Source organism: Poecilia reticulata, chromosome 11 (genome assembly GCF_904066995.2).
Source record: "Poecilia reticulata chromosome 11, P_reticulata-male-v2, whole genome shotgun sequence".
Lineage (NCBI taxonomy): Eukaryota > Metazoa > Chordata > Actinopteri > Cyprinodontiformes > Poeciliidae > Poecilia > Poecilia reticulata.
In genome coordinates this window covers 12,633,014-12,655,744 of record NC_088840.1, presented here as the reverse complement: position 1 = coordinate 12,655,744, position 22,731 = coordinate 12,633,014, and the positions used below count along the sequence as shown (strand labels likewise).

The 22,731-nt window shown below is 39.8% G+C and overlaps 2 protein-coding genes across 6 annotated transcripts in view; both read right to left on the bottom strand.

Annotated features, from left to right (window-relative positions):
* Positions 1-9,348, bottom strand: part of elmo1 (engulfment and cell motility 1 (ced-12 homolog, C. elegans)) — a 98,398-nt gene extending 89,050 nt beyond the window's left edge. For 2 of the 5 annotated variants that reach the window (XM_008421812.3, XM_008421815.3), the window contains exon 1: positions 9,184-9,348. The gene's annotated coding sequence lies outside the window, so the exon portion shown is untranslated. Of the gene's footprint in view, positions 1-8,255; positions 8,830-9,183 lie in introns of those variants that run through there. The other 3 variants (XM_008421816.3, XM_008421817.3, XM_081612973.1) reach the window with 2 other exon arrangements.
* Positions 9,349-13,827: 4,479 nt separating this feature from the next.
* rp9 (RP9 pre-mRNA splicing factor) lies at positions 13,828-22,084 on the bottom strand. Its single transcript, XM_008421811.3, has 6 exons — positions 21,759-22,084; positions 21,627-21,657; positions 21,402-21,531; positions 18,317-18,408; positions 17,959-18,020; positions 13,828-15,607 (listed from the first exon to the last, which is right to left on the bottom strand). The coding sequence occupies exons 1-6, from the start codon at positions 21,908-21,910 to the stop codon at positions 15,403-15,405; spliced, it is 672 nt and encodes a 223-aa protein (XP_008420033.1). The 5' UTR covers positions 21,911-22,084; the 3' UTR covers positions 13,828-15,402.
* Between the last annotated feature and the right edge of the window lie 647 nt (positions 22,085-22,731).

The window sequence follows — 22,731 nt, the reverse complement described above, 5'->3', positions numbered from 1 at the left end:
TTCCTAGTTTTAGCCGTACCTGGCCAAGTTACTGAAAAATGGAGTTATATCCTGAGGTGAACTTCATAGCTGGAAACACATAGACAGCATGCGCTTGAGCGAGAAGATGAAAAATACAACAACTCTTACTTTTCCTTATGAGCCCACTGCCGCACCAGCCTTCAGTTTGTGGTATGCTTAACAATTCGACCGATATCAGTCAACATTCTCATGGCAGGGTTTCCATTTCACTCTGAACAAAAACAGCTCAGAGCTTGCCAGGCTTTTCTTCAAGCTCACAGTTTCTGGTCAAAAGACAAATGTTCGTTTCAATTTGGCAAACCACAGGCACATTTACGACACGACAGCAGTCAACAATGGCAGCTCTGATCTGCTGACTTGCTCAACTGTCTGCGCTTTCACCAGTGAGTTTGTTCAGAGTTTTGCGTTTATTTACTGTCCTTTGCAAACTATTTATTTAAGGGCTTTCACACGATATTTTAAAAAGGAAAGTAGAATTTTATTGTCTTGCATTTTGCAAAGATGTTCCGATGTTGTAGGTTACCAACTCATTTCAAGATTTTCCAGTTTTTGCTATTGGAAATGGAAGTTGTTCAATTCTTCAAGTCTGAACAAAGGGGTTAAAAGATCCTAAAGTGACTGGGAGCATTCAAGCACCTGCTGATCTTACAAGAGGAAATCCTTTAAACCTTGGGAATGTTTAAGGACTTTGTTATGCTTCCATCTAAGCCTTTAATCGCCCATTCCGAAGACACACAATACAAGAGGGAAATGGGACAAAACTACAAATGTCTGATGACGTCAGCGAGAAAAGTACTCAGAAGGCTGCATCCCTGCTGAGTACAGGCCGCAAGTCGCATTGCAAAATGCAATTCAGCGAACAGACGCCAGCTTCAACGATGTGAAGAAGCAAAAGGTTTGCAACGTCTCAATCTAGAACTGTTGGGGTTTCTGCTTTGATAACGTTCCAACAAAAACATATCCATGCTTAATTCTTAGACCTCTTTCAAGTGACAGAAATCAGGACTCATGAACTGCCTGAGTGACGATCGTCATGGACACAGAAATGGGGCAAACAGGAGAATGGACACTTAAAGTAGTAGTAGTAAGTTATTGAACTAACCACAAAAGCAGCTGTCTACGGAAAATAACCAATCAAGCATTGAGCCGTATTACTGAACAGTGCTCACATGGTTTGAAGAAGCATCTGTTACTAAAACGCACACAAAGAGACTCACTCGGTGGGTAATTGCTGCAGAAAAAAAACCTGCGATTAGCTCCTACAAAACTCACCAGCATGAACCTATGCAGCAAAAATGATGCAGGCAACCCATAAAAACTGACACAGCAGCGAAATTCTGCTTCCTGGTGCACATGTGCACAAATGCTATAAATCACACACAATGCGCAACCGTCATCACATAAGAACAAGATCACCAACACGCCAAGTCGACCCTCACAGACTCGGTTGTCTTTTAAAAACCCCAGGATTCTATGTCATCTCAAACATCCCCGCGCTGTTTTTTGGGGGGGTGAGAGGAGAACTTTATCCGTTTGACTGAGAGGCTCTTTCTGTAACCGTTTATCATGGTGGGTCAGTAGGGTTTGAGGCTGAAAGGCTTTTAGCTGGGAAAGCCTAAATACCACAAACATAGAGATACACTGTTCAAACGGGCTCTCTCTGTGTTTACCAAGCTCCGCAGCTGGAATGCAGCGGCAAGGGCAAGCACACAAAGGCGTCCGTATCGGTTTCTGGGTCTTTTAGGCTGTCTTCCCGCCGCATGAAGTCGGGACAGAAAACTCCACCTCGGGGTCCCCAGATTTACTTACAGTAGATCCTGAACGCCCTGGGGAAAGAGCATGCACATGCAAAGGGCTTACGTGTTGAAATCCATTCTTACAGTGGCAGATCCTGATAGCAAAAGCACAACCTCGCACGCAAATATGTGTAAAATCCAACCATTAATCTGAATAATTTTAATTTAACGTGGGGGGGAAAAATACCATATTAGTAATATGACCCACTGAAATACATTTTACTTAGTTAGATACCATTTTTTCCACAAATTGTTTTTGCTTTTCCGTTCAACTGAAATATATATTTTAGCATGTGAAAAAAACAAAAAGTAAATCAAACAGTTAGTTAAAAAAACAGAGCAATAACAAACTGTAAAGCTTTTTTTAAATTCTACTTACTACTTTTTAAAAATTAATTGTATATATGTAGCGTGATACTGAGGTCAGTTTCTCCAAGCCACTTTTCAAAATTGGAAACCCAATCACCCACACATAACTTGATAAGTCAGGAAATGGTGCAAGGAAAGTAGCTACTCAGCTACTACTCACATAAACTTACCCACATCTATAGTCAGTGTAATAATTAAAAAGCTAAAAGCATCTGGAAATCTGACAAGTCTTGAAGAGGAACATCATTAGCCTAATAAAACTGAAATTTAACAACATATAGACATAGTCTGATGTTTGTAAACTCCCAGTGCCAAGGGATCCAAATATTATTTCCAATTGTGGGAGTTACAACTGCACACATTTGTGTAAATGGTGCAAAGAAGACAGCCTGTTGATAATTAGTAATTTTATTTTTAGAGCGGTATCTGTAATTATGATGAATTTAAGAATACTTTTTCCTGACACATTTATTATCATCAACAAAATATTTTTAATACAACAAAATATCACATTATCTTAAGTCCATATTGCCCCAAATTGCCAAAGCTACATCCAGAGGGATACTACGAAAAGGCCTTTATGTCCCTTACAATCACAAATGTGAACATGAAAACTTTAAGTCATTTGGGACTTAAACTGAAACCAGGCTTTAGTCAGACAACGTAAGATCTTTTTTGGCAATATACAATCCAGTTAGATCTTGACTTATGGTATAAATGTGGGAAAAGATCTTTCGGACACTGTTAAGTATGATATACTGTGGGCCTGTTTTGCTACAAAATGTACTGGGAAACTTTTAGAATGTCTTAGAATGCCATCATGAACTACTATAAATACCAGGAGGTTATATAAAACGCTGTAATTTGCCAGAAAAGTGAAAGCTAAAGATGCACCAACCCAATCAGCTAAAGCTTGGAACTGGTTCATTTTTTCATGGCCTTTACAGAAAACATACTGGTTTTCGCCAGAAAAGGCCTGATTGTTGTATTTCTTCTAATATTGGTTCATCACTCGGTCAGGCTAATGATCACGACGGAAATGATTCACAAGATAAAGTATTTATCTCTTTCAATCTCCAGCAGAAAACCTGTGTGGTGAGACGAGGGGAAGAGGACATAAAAGAAGGCCCGGGACTCTGGCTACGCGGTGATTTACATGAATATTACCAGAGGCAAAACGTAGAGCAGAACATGACAACATTACCTTTGAGATGTCTTCTCACCCACCTTTGTCTGCTCGGCTGTCTAGCGCCGTCCCATTGCACCTTTAGTACCTACACACTGTTTTAATTAACTTCATACCACAGGGAGCAATTATGCAAGGCAACATTCATCCAATTTGGAACTGCAAATGAGTCCACCTTCAAGCTACAGAACGACAGGGGCTTCAATGCGTTCAGGACAAGAAGATACCGCAAAGATTCATCATTTAACACACGATTTTAATTGCTGCGGAAAAAGACTTTGGGAAGTTTCCCCGTTTCTGTTATTTAATGGTGCGATTCTAAGCTTTTAGGAAAAAAGAAAGGAGGCGGGGGGTGGCTCACGAAGATGGGCAGATAGCAAGCGGGGCATAAATGAAGGAGAAAACAATTTACATACCTCCACTTCCCCTGGGGAGTGACAACTGAGAAGGAGAAAGTGGATGAAGGGATTGGGGGAGGACGAGGAGGAGGATGAGGGCTGTGCAATAGCAAATGAGAGGGAAGCGCAAAAGATGGAGGGAGAAAAGTGTTAAAACTGATGGAAACCGTGCACTCAAAGGAGAGTAAGCTAATGAGAGAACGACGACAACCTGCAAGGACGGGGAATGTGACGAGAACTGCAAGAAATTGGCGAGACTGCACTTCGGAAGGTGGTGAGAGGATGCCAAACAGGGAGGCATGAGTCAGATAGATACACAATAAAATCTAACATGTGTTACTACTAATTGGTTACAAGTGCTTAAGGAGTAAGCACTTGTAGCCCCAAAAACCCATCCCAGCCACTCAGTTTCTGTCCATAAATCAGATTTTCTGGAATAGACCTGAATATCTAAAAAAAAAAAAAAAGGGGGATCAAAGCACTCAATTTCTGTTTTTTTTTAATGTGTCTATTTGGCTTTTAATTCATGATGCAAGTCGAGGATGTTGTGTTTTGCCTAGCTCTTTAAATCTCAGGCAGTTCATTGCTGCTGTTGGAAGTGTAACACCGCATAGAGGTAAAGAAATATTTATTTAGGAAAGCTAGCTAACAAGAAAATGAGCTTCGCTGAGGCTAATAAAACTGCTTTTTGCATGGGTGTGCATTCTTTTTGACATACAAGTCCCTCAGGTGGCTGTTAAAGTGAAATGTGATGCTTCTGCTACGCTGAATCATGCAAAGCTAGACAGCTAAGTTGTATATACCTGTTCAGTAGAAGAGTGAGCTAAAACCGGCAAACTTTAATACACAGTCCCTTAAAAAAAGTATTTATGCTCTTTGAAACTTTTCCACATTTAATAATAAAAATAAAAAAAAACTAATATTAGTACATTTTACAGGCGGTTTTATGTGACACATCCACAAAATTAAGTTGAAGGAAAATGATGTTTCGTATCTCCTACATGTGAAAATATTAATAAAAAAAAAGAGTGTGCATTTGTTATCAGCCCCCTTTGTGCTGATACATTCTAACAAAATGAAATAAAATGGTAAATCTGAAAAAGTTGCAGAGAGTACACAGGAAGCACGCGCTCTGGTGAGATGAAACCAAAGTTAAACACTAATGTTAAAACCATCATATCTACTGTGAAACATGGCGGTGGCAGCACCATGCTGTGGACAGTAAAGCTGGACAGAGTTGATTGTTTGGAAAGACATTTTGTCTTGAGAATTGTAAAGCTGACAAGAGACACGAAGCCAAGAAACTTCCTATGCATAAGCTGCAGTAAAAGACGGTTCTCCAAGGTATTCAGCGTGGCCGAATAAAAATGCACACCACACACAAAGAAAAACCCAAACAAAAGTGATACTCTCAATAAACAGAAAACTGAAATAACTAAAGTGCTACAAGAATACACACGAGAAATAAAAACAAAGTTTACAAAGGTTGTTTCCTGACATGTTTAAATACTTAATGAGGTATTACAGCATTTTCAGCTTCAACGCCATCAGCTCTGTGCTGAAGCGAGCCTTCCTCTTCAAACTCCCCATGTGCTCCTCTGCAAACAGGGCATTTTCTGCACCGTTTGCATTCCTCTGATGTAATAAAGAACTGTGAAGAATCTCAAAGACAATTACAGTATGTGGTAAAAGTAAAAAAAAACCTGTCGGTAAGGCAGGTAGACGTCGGGGTGCGAGTGCTTAATTGAGCACGTCTGTAAGATAACGTTTATTTTACGACTCGGTGAACTCTTAATGTCTGCCAAGCGAATAATGTAATAGAAGCACAGAGGCCTAACGGTTTTAACGCGGTAACGTTGTGGGAACCAACGGAAGGGTAAGACAACCCTGGACAGGTCGCCAGTCTGTCACAGCATTTAAGCTTCATATTAGTTTAAATTAAATGTTAGTTGCAATGCTGGGAAGCATAGTCAGAACTCTTAGCAATAAGCCACCCTTAGAGCCTCTCAGACTAATGCAGTTTGTGATGCTGTATCTCAACGGGCTTCCTCCGTAGTATTCATAAGGAACGGCTTGAAAAGATGCGAGCTACAAGTTCATCACGTTGCCTCGACGGAGAATCACAATCACGCAGAACAAAAGGTTATAGAGCTCGGTGAAATGAGAACTACCCACACGACGCTGACCTTACAATTAATCTCCCCGTAGGTCACTCCTCAGGGTCGTCGTTTCATCATTCAAGCATGTCCCTGATAGAAAGTCGCAGCAGCAATTCACACTTTAACCTGATGTACTAATTAAATGAAGAAGAGAGCGATAACTTTCTGTGATGAGATCCTCCACGGATTCAGGCCCAGAAGAAACTAAGACAGGACTGCACACAGTCCTGTAGTTTTCTTCGTAATCCTCACATTTACTTGTGCTAGTCGTTAGACTGGTTCGACACAGAAAACATGCATGATGAGCTATCAAAGTAAGTGCTTCATTAGTATCTAACTATAACTACCAGAAGTTGCTTAGATAACTGAAAAGAAGAGAATGAAGTGTGAAGGGGAAAAACGGTCCGATTCCAGGAGTTGTAATGGCTTATTTGTTTTAGTATGCTTATTTTTACCTACAGACAAATAGATTTATGTCTCGTAAGATCGAATAGGATTAGCTAGTCGAGTACATGTAGCTTCTGTGTAGCGTAGAAAAACCTTTAATTAGCATAAAAGCAAAGCAAATTAATCTAAAGTAAAGTTGTCTCTTGTCTGCAAACACACAAAGGAAAAAAAAAAGACACTGCTGCATTTCAGTGGCACACAGACATTCATGTACACGACAACTCTCAAGAATGAGAGGTGATAATGCACCGGCAGAAAACGTAAGCTTTTAAATAAACCAAGAAATCGTGTTTTAAATTCAGCTGTTATAAGAAAATAATGCAGTGGGGCTTGGCGGCTCAGTCTGCATCTGATGCCCAACAGAAGAATGAGTTAGATTACATAGTCTCCATAAAAACGGGAAAGAAGGGAAACACATTTTTGTTCTCACTAGGAACCATGCTCAAAGTCAGAGCTAATGCTCCACAGCTTGGATGCATTATATTTTATGCATATGTCTGTAGCAAAGGGCAATATCTCCAGTTTTTCACAGCTGAGCCACCAGCTGATGACTCAGCGCCAGATGAACTTGTATCACAGCAACATCGAGAGTATTAAAAGGAATGTCCTCAGCAACGACTACAGGAAGCCACTGAACACGCTCATTAAAGTCACTATCGATCAAAATGGTTCACAAAGTGCAAAATTCATTAAGCACACCATAAACGACTCCATGAGCTATGAAGCAAAAGACTCAGAGGTTTTAAATTCTTGTTTTGCCCCAACTTCCTGAAACGGGTAGGTGTGCTACAGCGCTATTGCTAGCTAGCAAAAACAGAAACAACACTAGGAGATTTCAGAGGTGGGGACTCGAGTCATGTGACTTGTGACTTGGTCTTTTACAACAATGACTTGGGGGCCTGAATCAGACTTGAACCTGTTCAATTGAAAAGACTTGATATTGTATCCAAAATCTGAAATTTAAAACAGATATTTACAAAGTGCGCACCAGTGATTTATTTCACTCATTCTATATTAACATCTTTCTTTTTTTTCCATATTCTGTGAGTCACCCAGATTAAAAAAGAAAACACTAAAAACAAGTGTGCTACCAAGAGTAATTTCTTTGGGGTACATAAACTACGGAGAACTCAACAAAAAACGAAGTGCAACATGCAAAACATGCAAGAAGAGAAACAGACGGACATGGAACAACTTCCAACTTTGCCCGTCATTTAAAGTTGCATAAATGAAGGTACGATTTCTACCGTACCTCCTAAGTAGACTAGAATATCTTTAAAAAAAAAGAAGAAAATTCACATTGTGCCAATTTTTAAGTTGAAATGTAAGTATGATGAAGTCATTGGTTATAGCCTGCACATCAAACTGCCTCACAACATAAAAGCACGAGCCAAAAGTCTCACTTGTGTATCATTCCAACGTTTAAGAAGCTCCTCGGAAACTTACTGGAAACTCAATCCGTCAGAACCCTTTTTGGAAGGAATGAATCAAAAGACCACTTCTTGTCCTACATTGGTGTCTGACCTCCCAGATATGCTTCTTAAAGAATAGCCAAACTTTTCTATGAACACATCCCTTAACCTTGTACACAGCCTCCAAAGAAGGGATGGAGTTATAGCTCCCAAATGTGGACCATGCCGAAGTAAACCTTACAGATTAGGAACCGTGTCACTCCGCTGATTAAACAGCTTTGCAATTATATCTTACTCATGCCAACAAGCTTTCACACCCAAAATCAATTAATGTTGGGAAATCTATCCTCTTAAATAAACGCAATGAAAAAAAAAACCACTTTCAGTAAAAACAACAGGTCAAACAGGGGAAGCTTCCCTCATATCAGATGTAATACATGGGCTACAGAAGCCATCAAGCAACCAACCTGCATATCGGTGATCATGTTTCTTTGCCTCCAGTAAAAACGCAACACTTCCCAAAAGTTTCTGACACATAAATCTGATGCATATAATAGGAACGAAGGCAAAAGCCTTCGGAAACTTCTCACGCAGAGATGCGAAGGAGACGAAAATGCGATGAACGCAACTGCAACGCACACGTGGATCGGTGTGATGTAAAAGAAAAGCAGAGGGGCTTTCAGTGCTCATCAGCTTTCCTCTTGGCCCACAGCGCGGCCAGCCTGACGGGGCCGGAGTCGGAGACCGCTAATGAAGGCATCTATAGGTGCTTGCACTTTCTGAATCCAGAACAACAAACGCGCACTTGTTCTGCAAACAAGCCCGAGGAGGGCAGCGGGAACGTCAGCTTCCTCGCTGCGCATAACGTCCCTGCGAAACACGCAACTTCCACGGCCGCTGCGCACTTGTTTCACGAAACCAGAACTCAAAGAAGCGCAGGGCGAACAATCCACCGGCCACTTTAATTCCTCCGCCGCGGCTGAAACGCGTTTGGGTGTGAAAGCCGCTGTGAATGACACAGCGATGGCTCTCCATACAGAACAACAGGCATGCGTGTCAATACAAAAACAGAGGGGGGAACACGGCGCCCAAAAGCCGCTAAAGGCCACTTCACAAAGTAAGCGACGTGCAGCGGGTGAAGGAGAAAGCCGCGGAGAGAGAGAGAGAGACAGACAGAGGAAGAGAGGGAGAGAGAGAACCGACAGGAAACACAGAAATATCCCGCTACAATGTAACCAACACACACGGGGGAGAAAAAGGCTCTGTGAGGCAAAACAGAACCAAAACATCGCGGTACATCAACAATTAGCGCATAACACAAAGCAAGGTGAAGCTGAATGTAAGCCGCAAATATATATATTTATATATAAAAAACGGAAACGTGACTGAACAAACCTGTCGAGTCGAGGAGGACACTTCTTCCCCTACAGCGCTGATGTCCGGAGTTTGTGTGTGTGCCGCTGCGACGCTCCGTGCGTGTGTCTGTGTGCCACTCTTTGGTGTTTCCTCCCACCCTGAAGAGATAGTGCTGATGTTTCCACTTCCTCCTTTCTTCTGCCGTCTGCTGGCTGCCTCGGTGCTGCCAGATACGCAGGATTCACGAAGGGAGCAGCGACACAAAACAAACACAAAAAGCAGACGATTAAAAACAAACAAACAAACAAAAAAAAAAACAAAAACACGTTTAACATATTACATTTATATTTCAAAAATGTCCATTAAGGGTTTTTGATGTGGAGTAAATGTGCAGTTGACCAGGGGGGGCGTGAGAAAGGAGGTGCACCAGAAATCAGAGATAAAAAGAAAAAAAAAACTGTCTGTTGTTCCTGGAACAAGTTTTGTATTGCTTTCATGCATATACAGGAAGTTGGAATGGGGAACTGTTTTACATGGTATGTGCAGGACTGCCCTGATTTGTGTCCCACCCCAGGGGTAAAATCGGTCCCATGTAGGCACAAATTGACACTTTTTATTTGATCACCTGCTTTTACCTATATGACATCATTGTTTCTGATAAAGATCAGTACTCAGCCACACTCAGTTGGGTTCAGAGACAAAATACAAGAATGCTCTAAATGTTATCACATAAATTCTGTTGGTAAATGATTTTACTATCAACCTAAAAACTCTTTTACCAGAATAAAGAGTTATTTACCTTGGGTACGGTACTATCTGCTTTTAACATATTCACAGAGCTTTAGTCCAAAAGTCTTGAAATATCCTTTTAATCCTGCATGGTCACAGGTGGAGCGGGACACCGTGGACAAGCCACTTTCCATCCCAGGAAAACTCAAAAACTGCCATTACAAACAAGCATACAGGCATAGATCAGGTAATGCAAATTAACGAAAAAAAAAAAAGTTTATCCAAGGAAATAAGGAGATTACCTTTAATCTACTAGTGAAATCCAAACAAACAGGCACAAATTGATAGTGGAAAGGAACAGCTTCCCTTTAGCAATAAGAAAGTCCAGCAGGCGACGGCTCGGTTGGTAGAGCACCACACCTGCTGCAGATGCAGGAGTTCTTGACCCGTTTGTCCTGGATTCAATTTCAAGTCTCTTTCCTTCCTATTTCCTGCACATACTGTACATGAGAGGCTGTGAGGACAACAAGGTCCACAGACGAGCAACGATGCTATTAGCAAAGACTAGCCCTGCCATAAAAAACTAGAACAAAACAGACTTATGGACAGTTTCTGTGAGCCTTTAACAATGCTTCCTTACACGTTTGATAACATTAAACCAAAAATGATTGATAAATGTGACTAATTCTAAGCTACTTTTCAGTAGCATAGATTAACATGTACACCGTCCTGCCCACAACAAATGCTTCGGACCGCATGAGGGGACATAGGTCAACACATTATGGGTGGCACCTGGGTTTATTTTTCATTTTGATGGATCAAACAAAAGGCATATCTATGTCCACTCCTGCAGGCGAGGAAAAGTAAACGGGGACAACGGCTTCAATAATTCACAATTATTGAGCGCTCTATCTGGCCTGCCGTTCGGAGGGTGAGATTATGACCTTCTAATGTTACATTATGTTGGGAGCAATCCTGGTACAGCTCACTGAGGGACATGCGCCTCTTTATTTCGCAGTTTCATCAGAGGACAAACCCGAGGGCCTCTGTGTATCACAGGCAACAACTCCGCAGGGCCAGATGGGGCCACTTGCCCTTAATTTTTTTTTTTTGGTAATTACCTGCTGTTTGCTATATTGAACCCTTGGTCTCTGTGTGTTTGTGTGTGCGTGTGTGTGTGTGTGTGTGTGCGTGTGTGTGTGTATGCACGGTGGGGGATAAAGAAGTGGTGTCTCGCGGTAGACAGTGGTGCTGCTTATCACACAGCAGGAGCAGCAGGAGGGGGATTATACAGGAGCCCTGTTCCTCCTGCTAAATAATCTGAAGCGACACACCCAGCAGAGAGCTCCCAGTGCCCTCTCTTGCTGTCTGGGCTCTGCTTTCTGAAAAGCACGGGATGCAAAACCCTCAGCTTATTTTAATGACGGCCTGTGTCCTCAGCTAAGCTGTTCGTTTGGCCGAGCACACTGGGCGTCCAAGGAAGGAACGATCCAAAGATAAAGGGGGTCGGGGGTGGGGGGGGGATGCGCATCCTGTGACACAGGTCAGCCATAAACAATTCAAAGAGGAGAATTAATTGCCTCATAAAGGAAAGCCATTTCTATACTTAAGTGAGGCACTGCGATCTCTTCTTTTTGTGACAGTTTAAGAAACTAAATCTTAAACTGGTCTGACAAAGTTGTCCTTTCATCTGCGATTTTAAAGAAGCAGATGAGTAGTTTTTAAGACGCATAAAGTTTGAAAGAGCCAGCTAATGCATTTGGCAAAGCGAAGACAAAGCAGTAAGAGTCACTATTGTTACCCACTTTAGATCTTTTATGTCCCCCCCTCCCCGAAAACAGTTCTTCACAAAAGTTATAACTTCCCTTTGAACATTTCTGTCATGTACCCACAAAGCTCGATATATTTTATTGGGGTTTTATGTGATAGACGAGCACAGTGTGGCCTGATTGTGAAATTGAAAGAAAATATCATTCAAAAACTGAAAACAACAACAACAAAAAACTATTGTTCTGAGTCAATAGAAACACATTTTGCTGCAGTCACTTCTATCTGTGAGTCTTTTCCACGTCTAGAGACTGACATCTGTGCCCGCTCTTCTGTGTAAAACAGCTCCAATAAAGTCAGATTGGATTGAGAGAGTGTCTGTGAAAATTCATGTTTGGGTCTTCCTATGGATTCTTTATTAGATTCAGATCTGGACTTTGATTGGGGCATTTATGTGCTACCTTGTCTTGATCTACCAGATGAAACCCCAAATGAAATTACACTGAATTTTGTGGTGATTTTGTAACAAAATCCCAAAAAAATAGTAGAAAAGTCATGTATATTTTATTGCACATTTAGTTGAACTAGTTAACTTGCTGCAACAAACATGCTTTAATGTTTGGGGGTTGCTATTTGCCCACCAGCCCACCATAACTCCCCTTTTCACCCTGTAAAGTTCCTCAGTCGCTTCAGCTTTTTGATGCTTTTCTTCGAAGACTGGAGAGTTGTGTGATGCACTTGGCTGAGGCTGAGCAGGCAGAAGGCTCTTCTATACCATCCTGCTCACATTCTATTTGGAGAGAGACAATAAACCCCACCATGCCAGCTCTATTATCAGAAAGACTCGCTCAAGCCACGACAGAGGCACCGCCAGGTTTAACAGATGAAGCCGGCGCTTTAGGGAGTGAGTTGTTTTTCTCTCCGTCGTTTGTCTTATGAGTTCACATGAGGCTGTTGGAGAAGTCTTCCCGTTTCTTTTTGAACTTTTATCCCCCCTAATTTTGAGACGTATTTTGGATTAATCTCATATGAGGATTCCTGGGATGTTCAGGTTACGTCTTCTGTTCATTTTTGACTGGCACTACTGAAAGGTTTTTTTTTTTTTAATTATGTAAAATCCTTTTTTTTTCATGGTTCTTTCCTTGGCAACCTTAGAAAAGGTGATTTCTAGGATGAGTTTGTGATCATAAAAAAATCTTCTATGTTCAAAAGCAGTGTGCAGAGGCCAAACTTAAGTGTGTGAGGCAGGACATTGAGTCTGACCTGCCTCTTGTCCAAAATGACAAACTGCTTTAATAAAACGATTCCACTGACCAAAGGCTCTGCATGTGGCGGCACCTCCCTGTGAGCTGATCTCATCTGAGAGATTCATCGTCCTAAACTTGACCGTTTCACCGAAGGGGATTTATCTCTGCATTTCAATGAAAGCACAAGAATGAAAAAAAAAAAAAAAATTAAACAAGAAACAGAGCAGCTGCCATAGAAGGTGCACAAGCAAAGAGGGGAGTGAGATGAAAGGATAAATGAAAACTATGTTGCTCAGAATCGGCAGCGAAAATGGCTCTCCTGACCGGATGATCTGTCACGCTTTGATACAATTTCTCACAGAAACACACGTATTTTCCCGACAGCCGTTGGAACGGCTCACGAGGCTCCAGACTCGAATCTAAATGGAAATCTGGTTTGGCTGGTCCCTGTTGGTCTGCCGTAATTGTCTCACTATCAGGGCCATTAGGAAGAGGGAATGTTTCCAGTTTATTTCCACAGGGACACATGTTGGTGGGGAAGGAAAGTATCAGACTTCCTCAAATTTTCCTAAATACCTAACTTTGTTGGTTTTAATACAGAGAGGGCCTTAGACTTTTTTTCACGTTTTGTCATGTTTCAACCACAAACCTTAACACTATTAGACCAACATAAAGTACAATTCTGAGGTGGAAGGAACATTTGTACAAGTAACACTCTAAAAAGTGTAGCATATGCCTTAAACACCCTCTAAATAAAAACCAACTTTACTTGCCTTCAATGGACCAGTGTGATTTGAAAGTTGTTCTGCGAAGACCTCAGACATTTGAGAACATTAATGAACAAGCAGCATCACAAAAGACCTAAGAATACACCAGCTAGGTCAGGGATAAAGTTGTGGAGATGGTTAAATCAGGTGTTAGTTTATAATACTATCACACATGGCTGTTTCTTTTTTATTTTTTTTTAAAATGGGCTATACGAGCAGCCGCCCAGGAAAACAAAAGCAAGCGGTGTGCGCAAGAACAAGTTTTCTATTGCTTTTACACATGTGCTGTCAGTGGGTAGTTGGAGCCCCCATGTGTTGAGAAGACCTCCCTTTCTTACTGCTGGGAATGGAGAGAAATGCTTTATGCAGGACTGCGCCCACGGCAACATTCATACAAGAACTGTCACTGTGCAACCTCTACTTTAAACATGTCACAGAGAACCGCTCGACATACATTCTGAAAAAATGAAAAAAAAAAAAGGATGGTACGTCGACAACCCTGCCAAGACATGAATGGAAGAGAGGCCACAGGAAAGTTGATGATCACACAAAGCCAAAAAGCTGTCCTGTTTCAATGTTGGCACGAACGGAAACGCTACAAACATGTGGAGGAAGGTGTTCTACTCAAATAAGACCCAACATGTACGCTTTTGGAACCAGAAAATACAGCAAGGAAATGGTTTAAATCAAAACATATCCACAAGTAATAATGGTCCAGCCAAAGTCCAAGCCTACAGCCAAGAGAATCTGTGGCAAGGGTTCAAAATTACTCTGCACTTACTCTCTCTAGACTAAATTGTAAGCTATATAAACACACCATTAAAACATATTAATTTTTCTTTAAAATTTGTTTTTTCCCCCCTAGACAAAATACAGATTCTGGCAATAGCAGTACAAATTTAAAAAGCGGAGTACATACTCTTGGTGAGTTTTTTTTTTTGACAAAATATAACAAATTCTTAATCGTGGGCTACTCCATGTTGTTGGGATCGCGGAGTAAAGAGGAGCATTTCAGAAACACTGCAGTATTCAGTAAACCAGAGATGTTCAGAGGAAAAATGTTGTGGCTACTTGCAGAAAGGTCAGCCCGGTTCTCTCTTAATGGTCTGAGCTCCACACAGCTTCTCAACACCATGTTCAAAATATCAAACCCCCACAAAAAAAAAAAAAAAAAGTCAAGCGCATTAAATCGAGGCCAAAGATGACAGACATTTTTTTGTACAGCTACAAAGTATAAAATAAAAGAGACTTCTTTATCCTCTGGACACAGACAATTTATTCACATACAATCTTTTCTCATTTCTGTGGTCTTTTTTTTTTATAGAGCAAATAAGCATATTCCAACCTCAAGTCATTCCAAACATTTCTGGGCCTTTACAAGCATTCAAACATTCTGGCTGCAGCGGAAAACATGAACCAACTGCTGCTTTTTATTAGGAGTTTTTCCACCTCTCTGAATTCAACACGTCTACAATCACTGTTGGATGAAATGAACAGCTTAACATAAAAGAAATAAAAGTACAATCAGAAATAATGCTTCTTTTTTTTGTCTTCATATCATCATGCAGATCTGGCCAAATCATGACAGAGAGGGGAACCAAACAGCTGAGAGAAGTCATGCATAGTGGATTTACAGTTTTACAGTGTGAATTCTCTGAGAAAGGCTTAAATGAGCCTCCCCAGAGCACTCTGCAGGACAAACTGGATTTTACATCCAAGTTCCACATTTTGCCCTTCCTACATCAGCTTCAGTCTGAATCGGAGTTGTCGGTTTTGGACGATTTGTGCTTTCGCTTCCTTTTCTTCTTTTTCTTCTCCTTCTTCTTCTTGTCCTTCCTTTTTTTCCTCTTCTTGCGATGATGGTCCGAAGAAGAAGACGACGACGAGGAAGAGCTGTCCGAGTCTGAGGAGGAAGAGGTGGTGTCCTGGAGCAGCTGCTGCAGTTGCTGAATCCTGTAAAGAAGAGAGGATGAAAGGAGGAGGCACCACGGCCGGATCTGGGAGGAAATACAGCCGGGTTAAATCCTCAGGACGGCGAGCCAGACAGAGTCCTTTCCCCCCCAATAGTGTCACTTCGGTCAGGCATAAGAGAAATAGTATTTTTAGCACCAATATGTTTTGATGACCATGATTCAATTTTACGTGTTCAGTAGCATGTGTAGCTGCATCCTTCTTTTCTCGCCTCTGACTTTTTGGACTTTTTTCCAAAAAGTCATTCTTTCAGGCCTTTGCTCGACAATGGCTTCCTTAGTGTAACTTGTCTTTTAAGGTCAGATTTGTGGAGTGAACGATTAATAGGAAGTACTGCCAAAACATTCAGCCCCACAGCATGATGCTGCCCCTATGCAGTACCCCATACCTAAAACGGAGAAATACGCTTGTAAATGTTGCAGCCAACCGAAAATTACAAAGATGACAGCTTTAGGTCTTGCAGACCAAACAAACATCCCCGCCCACTTCCATCTTATAAAAAGATGGACGACGTACTACAAAGAAACAATCCGTCAGAAATTAGGGAGAGACAGACTCGAGCGGCTCACACAATGTCAAGAGATCCTGCAAGAAAAACTTGACAAGTGATCCTACGGGAAGCCATAAGCATTGAAGAAAAGAACGCTTGAAATGTTACAGCGAAACGTTATAAGTGTCCTTGCAATGAAGACCACAAAAACAACACAATGGCCTAGACCTGAACCTTTAAATATTTTAAACTTAAATTTTTTTTAAAAATTCCATGCTTACTGTAAACAGTAAATTCCCACAAGAAAATCATGTAATTCGTTTTTAAAAAGAGGAGGAGGTGACACAAACAATTGACTAAGAAAGGAGAAATAAAGCTGAAGCTACATTGAGATGATTTTCTTCAAATGTCAGAGGTGATCAATAATCATTTAATTGTCCACGCTTACATAATAACCTTTAAATCTGATTTAGGTTTCTTTTTTTTAAATGTGTTTCTGCACACTGAATGAATCCAGTGCTTTCATTTCCTCTGAGAAATTTCCTTTATATTTTCTTTTGGTGTAAAGATGTTGAATCATTTTAATAATGGGATTTGTTTATAAATATAAACATAAAAGCTACAAAAAGTCAGAACCCTCGCCGACCTTCTACTCAGCAGGCCCCACTTCTTGGTTGCTTGTTAAGAGGACTGTTTCAAGGGAAATAAAAATGAAACAGTTTAGACTACCATTAGTGAGCGCACAAGAAACCTTTTTCTTTTAATAAAATATCATGAAAATTGCGCTTTACGCTTGAACAGATTGTCTTTGTCAGACTATCAGAATCATTTAAGCTACAAATCTTCAGCTAAGTTTCCGTCTTATTCTTTTAATGCAAGTAGATTAATTGCATCTGCCGCCTTATAGTTTGGATAAAGTTTTAGATGTTTGTTACACTTCAGTTTATTAGCAATTTTACCTTAATATTTTTTTTTATTCATGTCAGTCTTAAATTTAAATCCTAAAAGTCATAAATTTAACTTGAGGAAATAAAAAGGAACTGATGGAATTTATGTACTAAAACAATGAAATTAAAGTTTTTAATAATGGACTGGACGGAAAATTAAAATTGGGGAAATATAATTAAGGCTTTTGCTAACGTTCTCTCATCCCTCCGAACCCAGACGAATAAAAAGGGACAGTGAAGACTCAATTTGAGCATGACAAAAAAAAAAAAATAAATCAAATAAATCAAGGACAGAGATGAGGAAAAACAAGTGTCAACAGAAACAATGTAACCACCTCGGTGAAGTACGAATCTTTGCGTTAGCGCTGAAGAAGTTATTTGAATGACCAAATCTAACGCCGCTCATGCAAGTACAAGACACACCAGCTCAGGTTCTCACCTTCACTTCAAAGAAAAGGCCAACATGAATGTGGCAGGGAGCTGCGTAGCTTAAACTTTAAAATGCTTCTGGCCTTTCAATAACCTTTTTTGTAATGCAAGCTGAGACACACACACACACACACATGTGAGTGTGCTGCTGCTGCTCTGCATGCACTCAGGCACCCCCACAGCGCGTTTTCATGGTGAACTAACCTCACTTTCAAACATCCTGGTGTCAAACCCTATTTGTTAGCAGAGGGCACAGAGAACCAGCCGCTGTGACATTATTTCCAGGTCATCTGAAATTGACCAAAACCTGCTGGAGGAGCAACAAACATAAATGGCAGCGTCTTAACTGTACAGAGGTCTTGGCTACCTGAGGGTGGCTGAGAAAAGGCTTTCTTCCTGTTTAAAACGTGTACCTATATGAATCATGCTGACGTAAAAAAACAAAAACAAAAACAAAACATGCTTACCTGGTTTCTTTTTCATTTCTTTTGTTTTCTCGGATTAAGTCATACATGGGATCTTCATGAGCCTACGAATTAAAAATGTATGATTAAAAGGAAGAAAAAGAGATTAGTTGCTACCATTCCTATAATAGAAAAGGGCTGCCCCTGCAAATTCCAAGCAATGTTTTGTAAGCACTTTTAGAAAGACTAAGACAATAAAAGAGATAAAAAAAGACAAAACTGCACTTATAGTAATCATTGCAGAGGCTGAGTTTTTCCACAAAGAGTTCTCTTCTGTCTCAGGCAATAGGCAGCCAAGCTGCATTACAGTCTGTTGCAATCATTAGTGAAGTTGTTTCACATCAATAGGAGTTAAACTCACAACTCTGAACTGCTCCAGTTTCTGGTTGCCTTTAATGAAGAAAGGACACTCCCTGTCTCCTGTCCTGTGACCATAGCGCTTGCACCTCCAACCTGCAGAAAGACAAGTAGTAATATTAATTTAAAACTGGAACATTTCTGAAGGGGCCTACCAAGGTGTGCCTGTAAGTTGGAACCCAGCATCCTGGTGCTATAAATTAGCATCAATGCTGAAGTAAGCTACAATGTTCTCAACAGCATGTGGAGAGTCACAAGCATGTTGCGCAACATGGACGTACTCCATTCAGTATGTTAAAATTAGTGTATAAACTAAAATTAGCCAAAATGCTAATGTTAGCCTAAATAATGCCATTTAACATTCAACGCATGACAAAAAAATAAAACACACACAAACACAATAGAAGTAATAACCCGCATGACGAGTATATATGGTGGGGGTGCACACAGCGGTACGAGCTGCATTAACAGTGAAAGGAATGTATTATAATAACACATAGACAGATGCCTCCATGCATTGCATGGAGGCATTTCAATGCTCTCCTATGCTTTACTATGGCAGGCCCCAAAAATAATAATAAAAAAAGATTGTCTTTTGTCTTTAGTCAACAGCTTGCTGCTTGCCACAGCGAGTGCAAGATTAAATCATTCAGCTTCATGAGAACCAAACCAGAGGTGCACCAATCAGACACTTGCAGGCTGATGATAATTTGGGATTTTCTTTGAGGTTTAACCAGCTGATAAGAATTTTTTTTTAAATCTTATTGTTATTGAACTAAAAAAAGGTGCATAAAAACCCTGTGCGTGGATAGGTATTTTTATAAAATTATCTTTTAAACTTTTAACAAATTTATTGAATACAACTTTTTTCCACCTGTTTTGAGCTGATAAAAAAAGGAATCGGACCAGTTCCGATCTTTAAAGAATTGAGTGTCTCCAAACTAACTAGTAAATAATACATTTAGGTTCAAAATAAAACTTTAGCAGACAGACAGAAACTGCAGGGATGTAGTAATTCTGTCCGACACTGGATCTTCCTAATAGAACCCTTAAAGTATTTTTTTTTAATGGTCCTATTAGTGATTATTCTATCATTAACATATAAGTCTGCGACTTCAAACTATATTCAAAACTTAAGAAGGCTTTGGAATGAATAGTGGAATGTCTTCAAAGACACAAGAAGGTGAATTCCCTTCTACTTCATTACTTGTCATGTCCTAGATGCCTGAGAATCTACACCAGATGATTCAGCACATGAACAATAATGTCTCTTATTTACTTACTGGGCTAAGATAGAGAAAAAAAGACAGAGTCTTTTGAACAAATGCCAGTTTAGTGGAGAGACCTTCTGTGTGCTCTCAAGAGTCCCTGACTGTTCCAGCAGCATGACAATGTGTGGGATGAAGGAATGAATGGACCCAGAGTATAATGACACTATTTAATGTGTCACAACAACAGAATGTTATCTCTACAACGCCATTACTAGGCTCTCTCTCCTGTTAGCCAGAAAAATCAATCACAAGTGTTTATATGAGGTTTTATTATCTTCCGAGATTTCTGCGGAGTCACTGGTGAGGATTTACTGTCAAGTCATGTTGGCGCTTTAAAACTAAAGCTATGGTCTTTATAAAAAAAGACCATATATCTACTGTCACCTACAACTAATTTATTTTTACTGAATGTACTTTAATACATGTAGTAGTGCTTTCGGGAAATGGTACTGCATAGTTTGATGTTTAACAATAATTTATGATTATTTTAGTTTAAGGCTTACTCTCATTTCAACATTGGTTTTCCCACAAATAGATACAAACTATCTGCGTGACCTTTAGAGTGAAATCATGTAGTTGCAGGTCTTTTACATGCTCCTCTCAAAGGCAAAACATTTAAAAAAGGCTCTCACTGAAATGGACAATAGATTAATTTCATTAGAAATGAAACACTGCTGGTCTCACTGAGATCTTACAGAAAAGAATTAAGACCACGGACGTAAATGTTTGGACAGAAATCCAGATTCATGATATATGTTTCAAGCCTGAATATTTGAAAATATGATGTACCACCAGTTCCTCAAAACGTTAGATCGTAATGACAGAAAAAGGAATCTATCCTCAAAATGTTAGACTTTGAGGAACTGAGTGGAAAATTTGCCGATTAGTAAATGGTTCATTCCAATAATTCCCTGCTGAGATTTTATGCTTTCATGAAATATATTAGAATCAATGACAAAGCCCAATAGGCCAGAAAGTTTGGTTCTACGAATTTATAGTGGATTTTTCTACACTGGTGAGTCTTTAAACATTAATGAATGGAAAAGAGAGGAATGGATCAATAAACAAATGGACAAATGTTTGCTCTGTAGAGAAGATGGACAGATAGAATAAAAAAAAAACAGAGAGAACTAGATGTACTGCAAGATAAAGGGATGAGTAGGTAGGTTTTCAAATGCATATATCACAATTATACATGGATCGAAGAATAGATTAATGGACACATAAATGTACACAATTAACAGACAATAAGAGACAGAAAGAAGTCTGGAAATCCAAATACATTTCAATGATCTATTTTAATTTAAAGTTATCCAGATCTGAGAAAGAAAAAAATAAATTCTATTCCGTCCCAGACTGCAGGACACCAAGTTAACTGGGATGTAGTAATATGATTGTTGAATACTGCAACAATCATTCCACCCTTCTCAATTTTTTTTTTTTTTCAGTCAATACGATGCTTCCAACACTTTGTTACCTCTAGCATTATTTGGGCTTATTGTGAGACTCCATCTAACAAGCCTGGTGTATATTTTAGGGATGTACTGAGTCAATTCATGACACTTGAAATGTAAAATACAACAAATACTGCATTCCAAATAGTTCTTGGGGAAAAAACTGTGATGACAAAGTATTTGCAATAGCGCAGTGCTAGCCAGAACACGCTCTATGAACACTTTTACATAAACATGTGTTGTATTGGGAGTTTAGCTAATCAGAACTGCAATATGCTTGTGAAAAATCCCGCTTAACAAATGTAGAGCACATTTTTGTTCCAATCAGAATAAATGCAGGTAGAGGGTAACTGAATGCACTCACACTGCATCACCTTCACCTCCTTCCCCAGAGGCATCCAGAGCCCCTTGGTGGGGGCGTTTGCCAGGAAGTTCCTGGCGTCTTCATTTCCAGGATCAGCAGGAATACAGTCTTCTGGTTTTTCCTCGTGCTCCTGTAAACACAAAATGTTATTAATAAGGGAGGAAATTTAAAGGAAACCTTTAGTGAAAAGCATTTTATGAGTTTGTATGCATTTCAAAACGGTACCTTAATGAACCCTGGTGGGGGTTTTTCATAACTGCACAGAAGAAAATAAAGAAATTAATTTCTTTTTTTTTTTTAACTCAACACGTAGAAATTATCTTTCTTTAATGTGAAGTAGTATTTAAAGTCACTTACAAAGTCTCGATGTGTTTCAGTTTTTGTACCTCTTGGTTGAGTTTCTTCGTTTGTGTCTTCAGTTTGTCCAGTTCATTTTTGGATGTCTTGTGTTTCTTGTGCTCCCTTCTGTCCTCACTCTCCCTATCTTTTGTTCGTTTTCTTCCCGACATGGTTTTAACGACAACAAGCACTTCTTCTAATTAAATGAAACTTTACTGCACTTCATGATGCATTATAAAGCATTTCGAGTTGAGAGTTTTGACGCAAACTCGTCCCTTTAGGTTGCTAACGGCTGGCTAACTGCTAATTGCTAGTTTCTCTACTTCCTGTGCGGTCGGGCTGGTTATTGAAAGTTCAGCGCCATCTGCAGGACACGGGTGGGAAAAAACTCTAGACATGGTGTGATTTTTTTTCCCCAGCAAAACGAAAACGACACGTTCAACGTTTTAAGATACCCTGACCTAAAATAACATCTTTACACTGGTATAAATGTCTATATTACAAAGCCCATAACAAATTTTACACTTGTTGATATTGGATTTAACATTTCCTGTTGTAATTTCTATCCAATTTATTCTGGCCACCTGTATAATTGACATAAATCCATGTGTGATCATATTTCAATTAACAGTACCATAAAAACAATATTCACTCTCTTTGGAATAGATCACATTTATAATCAAAAATCAAATCCATTTTATTGTAGTGTTATATTATACCCCAACACGTGCTGCAAATCACATATTTGGAAGGCGGAATAACAATAATATGGTTTATAAAAAGAAATCTGAAAATCTAAAGCCGGAATCTAAAGCCTAAATAAATGGGGGAAAAAAAATCACCTTAAGCTTTGAACATCTCACACAGTTCTGTTTCATCCATCATAAAAAACTTGATTTATTAGTGGCATTTAAGGAAGAAACCAAAAAGAGAAAATCAATTTATGAAAGGAAGCTGGTAAAGTTTCTGTTTGCATGTGGTTGACTTAGCA

Coding starts and splice junctions, on each gene's coding strand:
- rp9 (XM_008421811.3), bottom strand. CDS start 21,910: ATGTCGGGAAGAAAACGAACAAAAGATAGGGAGAGTGAGGACAGAAGG. Junction 18,021..18,316: donor AACTGGAGCAGTTCAGAGTT/GTGAGTTTAACT, acceptor TTTAATTCGTAG/GCTCATGAAGATCCCATGTA. Junction 15,608..17,958: donor AGAAATGAAAAAGAAACCAG/GTAAGCATGTTT, acceptor TCTTCTTTACAG/GATTCAGCAACTGCAGCAGC.